At 36.7% G+C, this 20,301-nt stretch overlaps 1 protein-coding gene across 1 annotated transcript in view; it reads right to left on the minus strand.

The window, feature by feature from the left end:
• The window catches only part of LOC129063173 (amphiphysin-like), a 34,684-nt gene extending 15,596 nt beyond the window's left edge, over positions 1–19,088 (minus strand). Inside the window, 4 exon segments of the mRNA XM_054564199.1 lie at positions 1,484–1,693; positions 1,841–2,013; positions 15,794–15,887; positions 18,783–19,088. Of these exon segments, the coding sequence (XP_054420174.1) occupies positions 1,484–1,693; positions 1,841–2,013; positions 15,794–15,887; positions 18,783–19,088 (783 nt within the window).
• Between the last annotated feature and the right edge of the window lie 1,213 nt (positions 19,089–20,301).

The raw sequence follows: 20,301 nt of genomic DNA on the forward strand, positions 1-20,301 counted from the left end.
GCTTGGTAAGAGGGTGGTGTCTGTGTCACCTGGAAAAAACAACAGGAGACTGCAGGGAGGGAAGTGAGTCACAGTGGGCTGGAAGAGAGAGTCCTGCAAGGAAATGCACTCAGCTTCCAAGGATGGTCTCATTTGTTCAGTGGTTCATTCTTGTCCCACTAAACGCTAACACTCACTTGTAGCTGACATGTAACATCCTGTGACTGCTTTTCTCCTACAGTCCCATGGGACTCTCAAAGATCCTGAAACCACATTGTTGGTAAAGACAGGCCCACGATTGGAGGTAATCTACCTGTCCTTTGCTTCTTGATTATCACTAGAGCCACACCACAGTCACAGTTTAAGGAACGGCAATTCCCACCAACCACTCTAAGTACTCTGTTGTCTGGGCAAGCAGAACCAAGGGATCAAGTCCTTCCTTTTATGTTTTGACAAAGATGAGCAAGAAGCAGAATTTAACTCCCATTATGAAAGGCTGGAGATATTTCTTGCTTTTCAGATTAACTTCTATATTCCCTCAGATATCAGGGGACCTAAGCACTTCTACTATTTAATTCAGAGAAAATCATACACTCTTTCAACAAAATTTTTCTTGATATGGTGACAAGAAAATATCACAAAAAAATAAGATACACTTTTGAGGTATTTCTTCAAACACCAATAAAACCTGATTTAAAAGCTGATTTTCTAGTGGGATGGAAAGGATAATTCAGTTTCAAACTTTGAGTAACTCTGGACAGACTTCTGGAAACTTATCATGAGTAAAGTAATGAAAAAAATGGAACACAGAACATTAAGCCCACTCTCCACTGTCACCACTAACATATAGAGGAACAAAACATGGGGTGTAGAGCAGCTGCCCTTGCACGGCACCCGGGTTGGAGGCTCCCACAGCCCCAGCATACATGGCACTGTTGCCTTGAAAGCTTCTCTGAAGGAAGGAAGAGCTGGGCAAAGCCCAACTCATGTATGTAGTGAATGACCCATTCTCCTTTTGAAAGTATAACATAAGGATGGGTTTTAATTAAAAGGAGCTTAATTTGGGGTGAATTTGGGTCCTCGGCAGGTATCTGGCACCAGGTAAGAATTTCATGGCTATTTCCTCACATAATCCACGCAACCACCATGTTATTCCATCATATTCCCTTTCTCCTCCCTCTATTCTCATGCTTTTTGTCATTTGTGCCTCTTTTCTTTCCTCCACGAATTTACTGCAGTTTCCTCTCTCGGGCTCAATTTAAGCCCGGTCCTCCATAGCACTGTATTCTGTGTGGAACCCCAGAATACAGACTTGAGAAAATGCTGTGTGCTGTGACCAGTCTTTCTGAGAATCTAATTTTTTGTTTGTTTGCTTACGCGGGGAGTGGTATGCCACAAAAAGGCTACAAACATATTCTACGTCCTAAAACGTTATCGGCATTAGTCAACAGAGCATCCCGGCTGCGCCATCTTCCCAGAACCTCCATTTCACTAGGACACGTACCTGCGGTGCTGCCGCTTCTGTGTCTTCTGGTTGAGGTCTGTCACTGCCTACGACCTCTGTGGTTTCAGGATCAACCCCGGCCTCCTCTAAACTTGCTCTTTCCCCAGGAGGAGGAGCCGCCTCCTCTGTCTCTGCTTCCTCTGCCGGGGCCCCCTCCGCGGCCGACACCAGCGCTCCCACAGTCCCATCAGCTTCGGTTCCAGGTAGGATCTGCAAACAAGCACCAAGCGGGCCGCGTTTGTGTTTCCCGGACCTCAGTGGGGGTTAAGTTTAGCGCTTTCCTTCTCTCCCCTCTGCGGAGGCTCACTGGATTTCAAAGCTCCCTTTGCAAGGCACTGAGGCCCAGCCTCCTGGTACAGCAGTCTGCCATCGCTTGGTCAACTCTGACCCCTCCCTCTCCTGGGCGCCCACAAGGCTGCCTTCCTCAGCTTTCCGCGCAGTGCGGTGTAGCAAAGCGACACATGCCATTCCTGAGACATGGCTTTCAAGTTGTGGGTGGTCCCTTCCCCAGCTAATTCCATTTTTGTTGCCTGAAAGCAGATGATACAAGGTCCTAGAGGACACCAGAGCCACAAAGTGGGTGGGGCCTGGCCTCAATACCAGGGTCATGGAACAGAGCTACAGGAGACAAGCCTCCTCACCACACAACGCCAGGATTTAGAAAAACTGCGTTTCAGTATAAACCTTCAAATCTTCATGGAGAAGGTCCCAGAAGCTAAATCACATTCATGGGAGAAAAAAAAAAAAAAATAATGAGGGCAATTTCTCATGAGACTTCTTGAGAATAAAAGACAAATCATTTTAAAAAAAGATTTTATTTAGTTATGTGCAGAGAGAGGGGAAGATAGGGAGACAGAGAGGGAGAAAAACATTGATGAGTGAAGAAAAACATCGATCAGTTGCTTCCTGCAGCACCTCAACTGGGAACCTGGCCCACATTCCAGGCATGAGCCCTGACCAAGAATCGAACCAGCTACCCTTCACTTTGCCATACAGCACCCAACCAACTGACTGAGCCACATGGGTCAGAGTAGAGAAATCATTTTTATTATCAAATATTCATTATAATAAGAAATCAAGTCAGATTTTTTTTTGTCCTTTACTGGGAGTAGTAAAATAGGAAGAAAAAAAGGAAAATTTTGTTTCTATGTATTATTTAAAACTTGCAATAATGAAATAAAGAAAGTATAATCAACAGTTTAATTTCTAACAAATTGGTTATGAAATCTAAGTCTTTCGCAAGATTCTGACTTCTGCTTGGAAGGCCTGATTTCAGAGGTTCAAATAAAAAGATGAGGAAGAAGGAGCCCAGGACACATATTTCAAAAATTGCTCTTGCTATCTGATGTGATTAGAGTTAGGCATTCCTTTTCTTTATCAAATAAATTCCACGCAGTGAAGTTAGGAAAAGCCCTCGTGTGGCAGACAACAACTATCAAACCCAGAACGCGGAGAAGGAGGGTGGAGTGTGCCTGCAGCGCGGGCGTCCGAAACCGCTACAAGGTCACCACCCACACGTCTGCGACCCGTGGCAAGGTACTTTAAAAAAAGTTTTTTTGACTCAAATTTACAGGTAATAGATTAAGTAAGAATAACCTGTTTCAGTTTACATTTTTCTACAATGTAATACTTTGGGAATGAAAAACTATGTTAATAGTTGTACTATTTGTTATATGGCCAAGAATTACTCATATTCTTAGAAATTTATTTTCTTCTTTATGAGAATCTCTTATTCTGAGGATTTGGCTGTCCAGAGTGTGCAATGATCCAAAATGTAGTCACTAGCCCAGAGGTAGCATTTACTTCATTTTTTGACCTTGTCATTAAAGTGCATAGGTTCAGAATTGTAGCATATTTATTCCAAGTGAATTAGAAATGCTGATAGTGGGGTTATAGGTACATGGGGATTAGTATTTTGGTGAATGACTGAAAATTTCTATGATAAGAGTTTATATAAACATTTAAGAGAATTGTACCTCTTGTTTTAAATAAACATTGAGCGTTTTATGGCTGCTATTTTCCTGTTGTCAAGAAAGTAACAATAAGAACATAAATAAGGGGGTTAGCTTAATTCCAAAGAGAACATTGAACAATTCCTCGTAGGTTTATTGTTGGAGAAAGCAACAAGCTTTCTTCAGGACCCTAAGGGCATAGCAAAGTTTCTTCCACATCAGAAACTGTACATAAAGACAGTGCACATACAATGGGTTTATGGGCTTAAATGCAGAAAGCAGGTTATGTTGTCCAATTCTAAGTGATTAATGATTTCCAGTCTGTCTGGAAAATCACACTACAGAGTGACCTTCCCACGGGTTCCCATAGCTCCATACCAGACAGACTCTAGAACATGCAGACAGTGTGAACAGACAGTGAATACTGCCATATGCACACATATACACCTATTGCTACAGGTAAAAAAGCAGCCACCATGTTGTTTGATAGGCTCTTCCCCCAAGTAACTATACATAATTTTTTTTTCCATACATGTATGTTCCAATCACATACTCCTAGAAATTGGATATCACTCTCAACTGAATTGACATAGCTCCAGAAGAGAATATATTTCTGGGAAGCATTGATGGCATCCTCAAAGGTAATTTTTTAATCTCTACAAACAAATAGAATCTTAATAATGAGTTCTAGTTCATCCCTAGAGCTCTATATACCTATCAACATGATCGTATCACATTTTACTACCACAAGATATTTTCATCTTTCCTATTTTAAATGGTTTAAACAGGCATTGATTTAGACCTGACAGTGTGGCTGCTGTGATGACAGCCACCAGCAGGTGGAGCTCAAGTGCACCATCTGTCTGCTCTGACTTTTCTTGACCCGGCAGAAGAAAATTGCAGGGCAGCAATTTACCTGATTTCTGTCTCTCTTGTCTGTCTGTCTGTCTCTTTCTCTCTCTCTCTCTCTCTCTCTCTCTCTCTCTCTCACACACACACACACACACACACACACACACACACACACACACACCATAAAGCATGTGAAAAACTGTTGATAACAATGATAGCACGCAGGCCGGGTAGCTCAGTTGTTGGTTGGAGCATCTTCCCTTATACCAAAAGGTTGTGGGTTTGATTCCTGGTCAAGGCACAAAGAGGAGACAACGGATGGATGCTTCTCTCTCACACAACATTTTTTTCTCTCTCTCCCTCTCTCTCAAAACAACAAACATGTACTTGGATGAGGATTAAAAATAAAAAAGAAGGATGCCAAATAAAAATCAACAAAATATTGACAGTAAATGTTGATAGAATCAGGGTGCCAAGGAAACTGCCACTTTGCCTATGGAGGGGAAACGATTTGAATGACTTACTTAGAGCAGGTAAGAAATTAATGATTTTTTTCATCCTCCTCTGTGACCGTTAGTAATAAATTCTGATTCCTCTAGCCACAATCAACACTTTGATTTACAGAGCCCAAGGACACTGCAGAGAGAGAGAAGGATTGTCCACTGTCTAGATCCCCTCACATCTTTCTGCCTCTGGCATTGCTCTGATCCTCTGGGGTGCCCCAGTTCTCCCTTTACGTCTGGAATCTGTGATGCATCTGCTGCTCTTACCAAAGTATTTCCTCTGCATATTTACTGACAGCAATAATAGGACAACATAAAACTATAACAGAAAACAGGAATCTGTTTGCTCTAATTAGGCATTAGTTCTAATTAAAATCAAGGAAAGATTGAAAAGGTATTCAGGGATAAAACTTTTACTCTTTTATGTATTCCAGTTTGTTAGCCATTTGTAGATTTAGACAAGGAAACTGTTTTCTAGATTTTGCTTGCTACCATAGATGTTGCATCTCCTAGGAAAAAACACAATGGTTCATGGCTACTTTTTTTTTTTTTAAGTATTATCAGGAGGATCAGAGGACTGAAACTACTAAAGGTATTTCAAGACTTTGATATTCAATATTATTAAATTTTCCTCTTTACCCCAAATGTAAAGGTAACACCATTCTCTTCTGCCAAAACTATACTATCTGTTGGCCAAATATATTTAGGGTGGAAAACATCTATTGCAAAGAGAAACTAAAAATGCCTCCCTGCCCTGTTATTTCATTGTGTGAGGGGTCCCTAACTATTGCCAATTTGCACATCAATCACACAGAAATCATAAGGATCCCATCGCAAGCATGGGTCCCATCTTTGAGATGGTGGGTGGTTCTCTATCACTTTTTCATACAGATCTGACTGCTTTTATATCTTCTGCTTGGACAATCTCTTTAATGGAAAGCAATACAGTTATGGCATTCATGTCAGAGTCCTTGCAAACACCTGACTGCATTACAAAATTATCTGGAAGTGGAATGAAATTAATGAAATGCAACAGTGGCCTCAGTATCCTGCAAAGGAGGGGAACACAACTGGGTGACAGAAAATAGTCCCCCCAGGAGATGGTGCCTTGAAAGCAAGTCAACAAGGACTGAGACCCCAGACGAGTAAGAGTAGTGAAGGGCTGCAGGAGAAATTTGTAATGTCTGGGTTTTTTGTAATTTATTGATCTCATTTACTTAGTCATTGTTTTGCTTCCTTGGCAATATTGTCTCTCAGCAAGGCCTGAGAAGCAGCTTCCAATCATGTATCTTGCCTAGATGGCAACTGTAGAGAGTTCTTAGTAGAAAATTCCAAACTTATTTATAAAGCAGTTTATTTTAACTGAATAGGTTTTCTACTGATTAAGAAATAATGGGTATTATTGTTTTAAAAATAAAAGAGAACTTATGGAAACATTTGGAGGTATTTAATTTTATTCATTTCTATGCATACAGGGGCTTGATTTGTCTTTTACAACACAGATTATGTTCGTTAAAAAAATTCTATCAATGGCTATAGAATACTTTATTTCCTTTTCTACTTAACAATTTATTTAACAGTTCTCCTATAATGGAACTAGTTGGTTTCCAGTTCTTAAAAATGTTATAAACGTGGTGAGAACAATCTCAGTTTGTGACCGTATTTACAAAAAATATATAAGCTATTCATTTAAGTAATTGAAATACAAAACACTGCTCCTTTTATCTATTTATGATGTCTTACTTAAGGACCTTTTCTTGGGGAGGTTGCCCACAATTTTATTATGGAAAAAAATCAACACAGATAAAAGTTAAATAGATCATGTAGTGCACATCCAAGTGCCCAGCCGGCTCCTAGGGTCTCCACTGACAGGCTGCTACGTTTGCTTTCACCATGCCTTCCCATCTGTCCATTCTGATTTTGATTCATCTCTGTCAGTCACAATATATACTCAAAAAATGGATTTCAGGAATTCTATGGGATGCTTTAAACCTTATATATTTAGTAATGTGTTCCTGCTGCTTCCCTCTGACTGACTACTGCCTTGGGGTAAAATTGCTACAATGTGCTGTGTTTGGCATTCAAAATCCATATGTCCTACTAACAGCTTCTGACCTTTACTGTTGGGAAGGACAAGTCTGAGCCCTGCCTCACTATTGTTCCTTTGTACTACATTTCCCTTGTAATCTAGATGCTTGCAGAACTTTTATGCAGGATTCAATTTAACAAAATTTTAAAGACTACACTTAGACGCTGGTCTCTTATTCATTCTGCCCTTTGTCAGTGATTTCTCAGGATCCACATGCAGGAGCCCCTGCAACCAGGGGCTCAGCTGGAGCACGCTTTCTTCTGTCACACTGGCTACTCTTGCTTCCACTGCATCCTTCACAGCTTTTTCCTAGGAATAGTAGCTATGCAGGTGTTGTGTCTTCAGTCTCGGCCTCCTCATCTGTCACCTCTGCTTGCGCTGCTCCTCTTTGTGTTGGGAGAACTCCCCCAGTTTGTCCTCACATTACAAAATCAATTTGCTACATTGCTGCTCCTGGTCTTTACCACTCCTTTGCAAATTTTAATTCTAATATTACATTTCTTCCCCTTAAAATCTTTTTTTAATATCATTCAGATTCCTTTTCCTGTGCCTTGTTAGAAGCTCTCTTTTTATATCAATGTGGTTGCCTTATCTCATCTTTCATTTCTTGTTTCAAATAATCAATGTCCTCTTGAATTTTGCTGGTAACAAAAGGAAGACAATCTTCAAATTTGTTTTCATCATACTTTTGGTAATATCTTTTCCTCTAAAGAAAATTTTAACTCTGTATTTATTATCTAATGTCTTCCTTTTGTTGTATTACTTTCTATAGAGGCCCTAATTTTTAAAAACTGTGTGCCAAATTGTCTCAAGGCCTGCTGTTTTCAGTAGAAATGAAAACATTTTCTTAAAAAAAATATTTTATTTATTTATTTTTAGAGAGGTTAAGGAAGGGAGGTAGAGAGGGAGAGAAACATCAATGCGTGGTTGCTTCTTGCATGCCCCCAACCTTGTGCCTGGCCTGTAATCCAGGCATGTGTCCTGACTGGGAATTGAACTGGTGACCCTTTGGTTCCCAGGCCAACACTCAGTCCACTGAGCAACATCAGCCAGGGCTAAAAATATTTTCTTTGTTTCATTTTACTTTCCACATGATATCCTTTTCAGAATAGGAGGTGGAGAGGATTCATCAGTTATCTACACAAATCCACCTGTCCTCATCCCCCACAACACGTGTCAAAGGGTTTACTGGTGTGAGAGTAGGACCACTCTCTTGGTGACCTGGATGTTTCTAAAGATGCTTCCATACACATGCTTCTGGGGATGCTAGAAGCCAGTTGTCTTCTGTCAAGGGTAGGAATGGGTAAAATTCTCACATACTTCTTGATGCCAACCTTAGTTACTATAGTTTAAGATTTCTTTTGTGCTTTGGTTTGTGGAAATTTCTCCTGGGCTTGTTTAATATTTCTAGAATATAGTAGTATTGAAACTTTGGCTTTCTATGTATGTTTGTGAAGAGCATTAAAATGAAAAAAGGAAGACCTGTATTTATTTTATTGTATTTTATTTTATTACACAATAAAATAGATTTTACAATACAATAAAAAAAGATTTTATACAATAAAATAAAATATTTATATATATCAAATAAATAATTTATATATTTTATATATAAATGAACATTTATATATTTATACATATAAACAAATCTATATTATTAATATACAATATACATTATATGTTATATAAAATACTTAATACATTATACATTAATTATATAAAATTCACAATATATATTTAATATATATTAACATTATATTTATCATATATTACATATAATATATCAGATATTATGTATGACATATAACATATAATATTATTATATGGTATAATATTATCTTTATAAATAATTATATTATTACAATACACAATGTATTATATAATTATATATCACATCATTATAATATAATATTATAATATAAGAATTATTATGTCATAATATATTATATTATGAAATATAATATACTATATATAGTATACACAATACATAATAATAATTATATATCATATATTAGATAATTACTATATAATACATAATACAGAATGTAATATTATGTATTATGTAATACATAATACAGTATTACATAATATATGCAATAATATAATTATGGATAATATAATACATATTATATGCATCATTATTTTATTATAATTATAATGTATAACATTACAATTATATTATAATTATATCTTATTATATTACAATAATTTTATAATAATAATGAAATAAATATAATATATTTATATTTAATTATATAATTACATATTTATATATTTATAATATGTATAATGTACATAATGTACAAAATTATATACATTATATAATATTAGAGTAACATAATTATAATATATCAAATACCTAATATAATACCTTTATATTATTATAATTATAATATTTTATTTAAATTTAATACATAATTATTAATTATAATAAATATTATAAAGAAAATATATTGAAATATTATTTGCTATACTATATTGTATATAACAATATATACTACATACTATATAATATAACATATAATATGTAATAATATTTATGATATATGATAAATATATAACACATAATATAATATAAAATAAATATATTCATTAAAATGCTTATTTTAATTCACTATTAATATCACTAGAATGATTTCATTACTTATTTTAATATGATTAATTTATTATAATGTATTATATCTATGTTATTTTATATCATATTAATGATATATTAGTATGATATTAATTGTAATATATATTATATAACATTTAACATATTCATAACATCATTATATATGATATATATTACATTATATATTTTAATATTATAATTGTCAAGTACCATAAAATATAATATTTAATATAATGTATAATATGCAATATACAATGTACAATATATAATATATAATATATAATGTATAATACATTATATAATAATATAATATTACAAATGTAATAGGATTATAATCATATTATAGTTTTGTTACAATTATGTCATATATTAAAATTATATTACATTATGATTATATTATAGCATATTATTTTATAGTCATTACATAATAAATAATACAATAATCATAGAATATAATTATAATAATGTAATATCATATTTAATACAATATAAAACATATTAATAATTCAATTATACATAATTTATACATACTACTATATTATTATATTGTTATAAAATAAGATATAATTTTATATACTATATATATTCATTTTATAATATATAGTATTATAATTATTTTATGTTATTATATATCATTATATAATGTATATTATAATTTATATTTTAATATAATACTCATTATTATATACATTGTGTACAAAATATACATAAATATAATAAACATTATTGATAATAATGTATAATAATTATATATAAATTGGTTTCAATATACTGTAGTGTAGTATGTATACATTTGAATATGTGCGCATGTTTAAATTGGTTTTGACAAGTCAACTTACATTAACAAATTTTTTAAAAAGAAAATACAGCAAAACCAAGAAGTAAAACTATCATTGTTTGCCAATGACATGATAGGGTACATAGAAAACCCCATAAACTCCACCAAAAAACTACTTGACCTAATAAGTGAATTTGGCAAAACAGTGGGATACAAAGTCAATATTCAGAAACCGAAGTCATTTCTGTACACCGACAATGAATTATCAGATTAAGAAATCAGGAAAGAAATCCCATTTGCTATAGCAACAAGAAAAATAAAGTACCTAGGAATAAATTTAACCAAGGAGGTAAAAGACCTGTACTCAGAAAACTACACAACACTGAAAAAGGGAATTAAGGAAGACACAAATAAATGGAAGCATATACCATGTTTATGGATTGGAAGAATTAACATCATCAAAATGTCCATACTACTCAAAGCAATTTATAGATTCAAGGCAATCCCTATTAAAACACCAATGATGTATTTCACAGATACAGAACAAACATTTCAAAAATTTATATGGAACCATAAATGACCCTGAATTGCTGCAACAATTTTGAGAAAGAAGAAGAAAGTAGGAGGGATTACAATACCTGACATCAAACTATATCACAAGGCCACTGTAATCAAAACAGTCTGGTACTGGCATAAGAACAGACACATAGATCAGTGGAACAGAATGTAAAGCCCAGAAATAAACCCATGTCTCTATGGTCAATTAAGATTCACCAAAGAGGGCAGAAACATAAAATGGAGTAAAAATAGCCTTTTCAACAAAATGGTATTGGGAGATCTGGACAGCTACATGCAAAAAATTGAAGTTCAACTACCAACTTACACCATACACAAAAATAAACTTGAGATGGATAAAAGGTTTAAATATAAGTCACAACACCATTAAAGTCCTAAAGGAGAGCATAGGCAGGAGATTCTCAGATATTCCATGCAGCAATATTTTCACTGACAAGAGACATAAAGGAAAGAATAAACAAATGGGACTTCATCAAAATAAGAAGCTTCTACATGGCTAAAGAAAACATCAGCAAAATGAAAAGAGAAATGTATGGGAAAATATATTTGCCAAGGATACCTCAGGGATTTGATGTCGGAAATTATAAAGAACTCACACAACTCCACTCCAGGAAGACAAACAATCCAATTAAAATATGGGCAAAGGACCCGAATAGACACTTCTCCAGGGACAGACACAGGGCCTAGAGACATATGAAAAGATGCTCAGTATTACTATCCATTAGAGAAATGCAAATTAAAACCACAATGAGATACCACTTCACACCAGTCAGAATGGTCATGATAAACAAACCAACAAACCACAAGTGCAGGCGAGGTTGTACAGAAAAGGGAACCCTAGTGCACTGTTGGTGGGAATGCAGACTGGTGCAGGCCACTGTGAAAAACACTTTGGAATTCCCTCAAAAAGCTAAAAATGGAACTGCCTTTTGAGCCAGCAATTCCACTGATGGGATTATACCCTAAGAATCCCAAACCACCAATTCAAAAGAGTCTATGCACCCCAATGTTCACAGCAGACCAATTTACAATAGCCAAGTGCTGGAAGCAACCTATGTGCCCATCGATAAATGATTGGATCCAAAAGCTATGGTACATTTACACAATGGAAAACTTCAGAGCAGAAGGAAAGAAAGAGCTACTACCCTTCGTGACAGCATGGATGGAGCTGGAGGGTGATCTGCTGAAGGAAATAAGCCAGGGAGTGAAAGACAAATACCATGGGATCGCACCTATAAGTAGAACCTAATCAACAAAACGAACAAGCAGGGAAAATATAACTAACAACATTGAAAGAAAAAGCAAACTGACAGTAATGAGAGGGGAGGAGGGAGGGGGTAATGGGGAAAGAAGGGGAAGGGTCAAATCAAGGAACATGGACAAAGCCAAAGTGGGGAAGGATTGAGGATAGGAGGTGGGGTGGGTGGGTCAGAAGAAGGTGGTGGCAGGAAAATGGAGACAAATTTATTTGAACAATAAAAAATAAGAAAAAAAAGAAAATAACAGCAAAACCAAAAGTCATCCCCATAATAATGGGTCAGTGTTTCATCTTTAGGATTCCACAACATTCCTAAACACATCTTTACCTCAGTCATTCCCTCTTGTATATTGTTTGGAAACTATGTCAATTCTAAATTTGAGTGCATTATTTACTTTAAAATAATAGGGGAAAAGGCATAGGTCCAGTTCATACCATTTGAGCAAAATAAAAGTTTTGACAAAAATTTAGAGAAAATGGAAAGGAACTCTGCAACAAAATGTAAAAAAAGTCAATAACAATATTTTTATCTGCCTTGTAACCCAATTTTGTGAAAAACATTTGAAACAAATATTAATCTTATTTTTTAAAGAAAATTTATATTACTTATATAATGTGGAAAACATCTGGAGAAGTAGCAAGTGTTGGTTTTCAAATGCATCCAACAGACACACTAGTAAAATTTTTTTGTAGGAGACACTAAAGACCATATTAGCTATGTGGGATATAAAACAACAACAAAAAGTAAATATTAAAATTTTCTTTAAAGTTCCAAGTTTGTTTGTGAACAACTCCTAAAATTTTCTATGTTTGAAATTACATTTGCCTTCTGAAAAGAAATAAAACCACACCACTAACTTCACTTCCAATAAAATGACTTCTGTCAGGACTTAAAGTAATATCTGTGTGGTGACATTTCAGCACCAAAAAGGATGACCTCAAAAGGCTGTGTCATTCCAATCCTAATGACAGCCAGAGCCAGCCTGTTAATTAATGCCTGGGGTGGAATGTAGATTTTTATGTTTCTACAACTAAATATTACACATATAGCAACACAAGAGACTTTTCTTACAAAAAAACCCAGCCCTTCAATTATCTTAGATTATTGCAACCAGAAGAATGAACCTGTAAATCTACTTAGGGAAAAAAATACATTCTATATGATGTTATTCTTATGTAGAAGGGAGAACATGAAAAAGTATTGATTTCATCTGAGTGTGTCAATTTTAAAAACGGGGAAGACAGTCACTGTCTTGCAGCCTCTCTAGGCCAGAAGGGTTCACTCGAGACTCAGGCATACAGAAGAAAAGTCGCGGAGCCATGGGGGTGCTTGATATGCCTTTATTCACAGCTGGGTGAGCCATGCATACTGCAAGTTGAATGTGCTAGCGGGGAGCCCCTACCCCCTAATATACTGGAAACAGAGAAAGCTGACAGGGAGCCAACAGGGTTGTATAACAGTGAGATTCTGCACCTGGGAGCCTACTCAATGTTATGGGAACTATTTATGGGACCCCAGCTGCAGGCTATGGGAATATTTACTGGGCCCAGTTTCAAGGCTATGAGAACACTGCTTATCTTAGTTCCCCAGACACCTGGGTGAGGAGGCCAGATTGCCTCTGTTCACCCTGCAGTCACTTTTAACAAGCATTAAGAACATTGAACTGCTGCTGTAAGAGTCCCTCTCTTATTAAAAATATTCGGTGCATGTGAAGACAGAGAAATACATTTTTTCTCCGTGGAGAGGGTGGCTCACGTGGTGAGTTCTGTACCTGCTGCTCTTACATCATCTCTGGGTCTGAGCAGGTGCCTGAATCCTTCACAAGACTCTCCAAATTGCCTTGTATTTCACATGGAATCTAAAATTTTTATTCTTTCTGAAGTTTACTTTTAAGCTTTAGGAGCCAACCTTTTTTAAGAATGAAGAATTCTTCCAAATATTTCCTTTCCAAACATTAAGGAAGCTAGTTTTAGAGATGGTTGATGCATATTTCTTGTTTCCTTCTACAGGACTTGGAAGGATACAGGACTCTGTATCTTTAATGGAAAATAAAATCATTTTTCTTGAGTCATTATTAATTTCCATTATTTTGCCCTATTATTTATTTTTCTACTATATTAATAAACTATAGTTTTGACAGATGACCTACTTTTTTCCCAGTCAAATAACCGAGGGAACCAAAAGCAAGAAGCATAGCTTTTATTTCTCTAGTTATCTTAGTTAGGCATTGTCATTTTGGGTCTTTTTCTACAGATTCTATAAAGGCTGTATCAAACGGTACCTTGATTGAAATTCTTGAGAAACATTTTAACTGCATTTAATAAGTAAACTTTTCACTCTTTACTCTTATTTTGAATTAAATTTTCCTTGGTATAAGTCTCTGCTTTCATGGATGTTACCCAACCCAATTCAACATGGTGCACATAGAGCCCATCCCAGTTTGTGATGAGGTGTAACCATCTAAATTCTAAAAAGAAAAACTCATTCTACTTAAATACAATTTGAAGCTCACAATGTGAGACCCAGGAGCTGGGATAATTATACACCATTTCTATGGAAAACTGGTGGGCTGCACATAGCACTTGTACACTAATCTTCAAAACTCCAAAATCCTCTATGGTATATCAATGACAAGCTCACAGGTGGCATCACACAGAGTCTGCTGCCACAAAGTTTTCCCATGATACCTGCGACATCCATCTTGTAGGATTTTGGTGAGAATGAGGGGAGATTTATGTAAATGCAGAGCGTGGGTTAGAAGTACTAATAAACAACTAGAAAACTAAGCAAACCAACCATCAAACAAATAGCATCCTACAGTTATTTCCTGAAAGGAAATTAAAAAATTGGCCTAAAAGGAAATGTGAACTTCATGACTCAGGCACAAACAGCATTTCTGTCATTGTTACATATCACCACGGATTGTGTGGCTACAGCGGAACAATAGTGAGGAAGGCAAGCAGGAGAGAGGGGTCAATGGTGCAGGCAGGAGGCTGAGAGAGCTTTAAGTCCTCACCTTCCAGAGAGGTGAGTCGATAGCTAATGATTAGAAATCAAAAAGCAGCCTTATAACAAAGTCACACACATACAGGGGTAAAACCAGAGAATCTTAAAAGAAGTGAAAGTACCTCTAAGAAACAGGAAATGGAGGAGGGGTGTGACAGCTTGATGTTTTTAAATTAAAAAAAAAACAACACCCTTATAAAACTTTGTGCTCTTTTAAAATACAGATTTTAAAAATGAGAAATGAATAACAAGTCTTATAACCTGAGTGTTTAAGAATTTATGCAGAGGGAGGAGGTGCACTCTCATCTTTCTTTGTGTTTGTGTCTGTATTTAGGTGTGGGGGAGTGAGTGGGTTTTATCTTTTTATAGGTAACATGGGGGAAGTAATCAAACTTTTGAATCAAGAACTTCTAAATGTTAAAATTTGAAATTGTTCGCATCTAATGTTCTGGGACAAAGCACTCACCACAGACAAGCTTTTGTTTGAAGTCTCCATTAAGAGATCTTCAGAACTTATCCCACGAGTTTGATAGCTGCATGGTCTGTCTTTTAAGTGGGTTACAGCTGTCCATCTGCTGAGACACATACAGTGAATGGGACAGTCCATCTTATGGCTCCTCCTCCTCAGATCTGCGAGGAAAATAGTGCCTCCTTGGCCAGAGCCGACCTATGATTTCTGACCTCCCAATGGCTTCTTTCTGGAGTATGGAGGACTTCGGCCCGCGAAGTCCCCAGATTTGCAGCGGATGGAAGAATTGTTCCAGACGCCGTTTGTCTGTCAAGGAAAGGGGAAGGCGATTCCCTCTAATGAGGAATGCCCTGAACCCCCGCGCTCAATGGCTTTTATTGAGAGGGTTACCAGCGGGGGACAGATGGCAGGAGTGTATAGGTAATCTAATTACATCAGTATGTTAATGTTTACAGATAATAGGTGATGTTTTGAAGAAGACAAATGGCAAGAAACACACCAAATTGCTTGGTTCTGAGATGAGTGTAAACATAATGGTGCCAAATGGTTTAGGGTCAGGGCCCATGAATAATGTAAATTTCCTTCCCAGCATGAGCTGTTTATCTGATTATCAAGGTGAGAATAACAGAGCTTGAGGGAGAAACAAAGCACGCTTCAAGGAGTGTGATTTACTTCTAGGCCTGATTTCCCCTGAGGGTCCTTGGAGCTACCCTCGGGTCCTGCCTATCCACCACATTACCAATTTTCCAGCCAAGACTAATGGAGCCTCTTGCAGACCCCAACTTGTATGGGACTATAGTCACCAATATCACTCAAAGTGGCCCCCAACACTGGAGAACCACAGAAGAGGGAAGGTTCCGTGTAGTATGTCTCTTAGATGAATCTTTACAAAAAAGATCCTAAAACTTATCATATTTTCTAAAGACCAATTTCATTAGTTCAAAATAATTCCATCTCCTCTTTTCAAACAGCTGAATCTAGTGGATCTTTCAGCTCAGGACAACTCTTAATTTCTAGTAGAGAAATCAGGACATGGCAGAAGCCCATCGTATAGGTACTAATGTTAACAATAGCTACCTATAGTCACGGAGGACCCAGTGTGTGCTAGGCTGCTGGGCATACCTCATTAATAGTCACAGCAACCCTACGGTGTTGATGCTACTACTGTTTCCATTACTGCATTTGTAAGTAATGGAGTGAAGTTGGGTGCTGCCACACTTAGTCATTACACCATACCAGACACAGAGGTCCTTAGTTTAAAAATTTGCCTCCTTATCAACAGATGCATTTTGACAGCAAGTTGATTTCTCACCTGCATGAGTCCATTAAATGAACCATCAGAAACCTACATAGAAATGGAAATCATATTCCATTATTTTCCATCAATTTTTTAGGGTCAGTGAGTGGCTGTTAAGACAAGTTAGAAAGTAAAGACCACCACAAATTTTAAAATAATGGAAAAGGTGAGAGTGCACAGGAAATACAAAAGCCCATACTGTATATTTTAAATAGGCTGACAAAAAAAAAAAGATTACTTTTACAATTACTTCTGGTGTGTGGCTCAGGGATAACCAAAACCCACATTCTCAATAACGAGATGGTCCTGAAGAAAAACCATAAGGGGTTAAATAGATCTTCTTTTTAAGCCATTGATAGACTCTTAGAAGCATTTCTGTTATTTCTCTAACACAGCATTTTGTAGATTTTTTTGATGACAGCTATTATGAGATTCTACAGATTTAGTAGGCCTGGGTAGAAACATTTCATGTGTTCTTATTGGGGTAAACACTTAGAAAGTGAGTTAGTATGTTCTACATATTTTAAATACTTGAACAGTAAAAATAAAAGTAAAAAAAAATACAAAGACAACAAATGAATTGTAAAATAGACTCATTAATTCCAACATAATGGTCCTTTTTTTTTTTTTGTCAACCTATTTGTGTTTGGTTTGCACAGATTTCAAGAGGTAGACAAATGACAGCCTGTCAAAGATATGAGATAAGACTCAGAGAAGACAGTCATGGATCACAATGTAGGTGGGAAACATTAGGATGAGTAGAAACTCTATTATATACTGGGGTAAGTATCTCTTCTTTATCAGCCTCCGTTCCTTGGTACACCAATCCATATCTCTGGTTAGCAATTTCACCTTTAGATAAATATGAGTTGTGTTGCCATTGTCTTGGGGACTAGTGGAATTCTGGGAGGTTCTGAGAACCAACATTCTATCTTTCTCTTGGCTTTGTTCACAGCATCAATCTGTGAGATGTATGTGAGGTTTGTGAACAAGCCTCACATACATCTGTCACTAAGTCCAACTCCAGCCATCTTTCGCTCTCAAGTCTATCTAACTGTCCCCAGCAATTATCTAAGCCTCCCACAACGCTGACAGGCCAGGAATTAATAGACCTACACCAAGTGGCAAATACACTTTCTTGGTCACCTGGTACACCAGAAAATTCCAATATATCCATATTATTCGTTCATACTTGGCTGCAAGACTTGACCTGGATCAGTGTTCCAAGAGCCTGGTTTTGCAATTCTTGGCACAGCAGTTAATTGTATGACTACAGTTCCCAGTCACTGTACTTTCAGATCCTCCTATTAATGGATCTTCTGCCTTCCACAAACACCAGTCTCTTCTGTTTACATTAGTCTCCAGAGAATAATTACCATCTGTCCTAGACTGAGCTGTCAGTTCATGTTTCCTTGAGGAAAAAAAAAAAACCCAAACAGCCAGATTGTCATCCCTGTCACCTACAGGTGCATTTAACACACCTTCACACTGAATTTCGCAGCATCTCTCTTTCCCTGTGCTGAATGACATGGAGGGCCTATTAAATTTTTCTTTATTTTTTTTTTATCGCTAAATCCCTTCCCTCAGGGCTGGCATCTTCAAAATTAGACACAGAGTCAATCTTCAAGGAAAGATTCAAAATATTGGTGCGATTGCCAGGATTAGTCCAGAGCCCTCTACGATTTCACAATTATTTACGATTACTCCAATTCCCTCATCTAGCCCTTTCTCTCTGTCATTAAATTCATCTCTCATGTCTTTTTCTAATATGTCAGTTTTCTCAAAATACTTGTCACTGGTCTTTACAATTTCCGTACAGCTAACTCTTAGACCTTTCCTACTTTCCCTTTCACCAACTTTAGGGTCTCCTGGTCTTGCTTTCCCATTGTCTTAAGAATACCTACCACCTTGTTTCCTGTACTTTCACACACTTTTTCTTCAAATTCTGTACCTTCTAGTGTCTTGACATCAATAGTTCCAGTGTCTACCTTTTGACATGTCTCCACACCTGACCACATAGAATCTTCTGTCTTCTGTTTCTCTTCCCCTTCTTCTGACTTTTTAACATCTTCTGCACTTTCTTTGTTCAGGCCGCCAGTTCCCAGGGCTGACATTTCTGAGTCAGAAGTGTCATAAGACTGCCCCATCTCCATACAAGCAGCAATGGGAAATTCAGCCTGGGGCATGGACTTTGGGGGACAGTTGTTCATCTCCACATGGAGGATCTGGCCCAGGGAAACGCTCACCCTGTCCAGCTACAGTGTGCCAGTGAGTAAAAGGAAACTTTCCACGGATAATCCCATGTCTTGCTCTGCTTCAGAGAGATGTGCAGAGGCTTCCTGGGCATCGTGGGTAGTTTCCTGAGTGACACAGTCTATACCAGCATCAGGGCCCCAAATAAATGCACCTGGATCAATTTGAGATCTTTGAATTTCTTCAGCCAACCCACCATGTGGAGTTTCCTCCATGAACAGGTTACACAGGGAAAGAATTTTTGAGGAGTCAGAGTTTAGAGTATGCAGAACAACAAAGAAAAACAAAACATAAGATGAAATAGATCTTGGTAAGAGTTGATGAGAAACACAAAGCTCTCCAGTAGGGTGGCACCACTTAAATAAAACTGGAGAGTAGTTAAACCAAATAAATGGCTTAAAGTTAAAGCTGTAACCAGCAATGCCATGAGAAAGAAAAAAATCTCATTTTAGATAATATACTATGTATATAATGCACTGTTATATAATAACAGTGCACTGTTTTCTGGCTATTATACCACTGTTGCTTTAGCAGACTCTGAAATGCAAAGTTTTCAATAAATAAGCAAGCCTGAGAACATGAGAAGAGCTTCAGACACTAGCATGTACAAAAGTATCCAGTACCATCCGCTCTGACACAATCTAAGAAGAAACCATTCCCAAACACACCCTGCACTTTGTTCTGTCTCTGAGGTGGATTTTGGATGGAGGATAATCTGATACTAATCACTCTGACTGCCTGGAGGCTTCTCCTCAAATTCTACCCCAGTGCTAGAAGCTTTGTCGGGACACAAAGAATCAACATTGGGGAGCTGGAAAGGAGCTGAGAGGATCAAGACATGAAGTAATTATGTCCGGGAAGCTATTGTTTCACAGTGTCGTCACTGTTATCATTCCTAGCAAGTTTGTCCTCTAACGTAATCAATGTTCATTATGATACATTTACCCTCACCATGTACTTTTCAGCCAGGGAAAGAAAAATGTGGCATAGCTCCAACTAAAGGTATGAAATATTGGAGTAACAAAAAAAAAAAAAAAATTAACATTGTCCTCTTACTCTCCAAGAAAATGAACACAAAGTTGAGGCTAGAAATCCAATGTCCTGAACACTAATCCAGGCATCCCTTTCTGAGAATACAGAAGCCAAACCAGATCACTATAAAAGATGTTT

The sequence above is a fragment of the Pteronotus mesoamericanus genome, unplaced genomic scaffold (assembly GCF_021234165.1).
Source record: "Pteronotus mesoamericanus isolate MK-2021 breed Mesoamerican mustached bat unplaced genomic scaffold, CSHL_Meso_final scaffold_85, whole genome shotgun sequence".
Classification (NCBI taxonomy): Eukaryota; Metazoa; Chordata; class Mammalia; order Chiroptera; family Mormoopidae; genus Pteronotus; species Pteronotus mesoamericanus.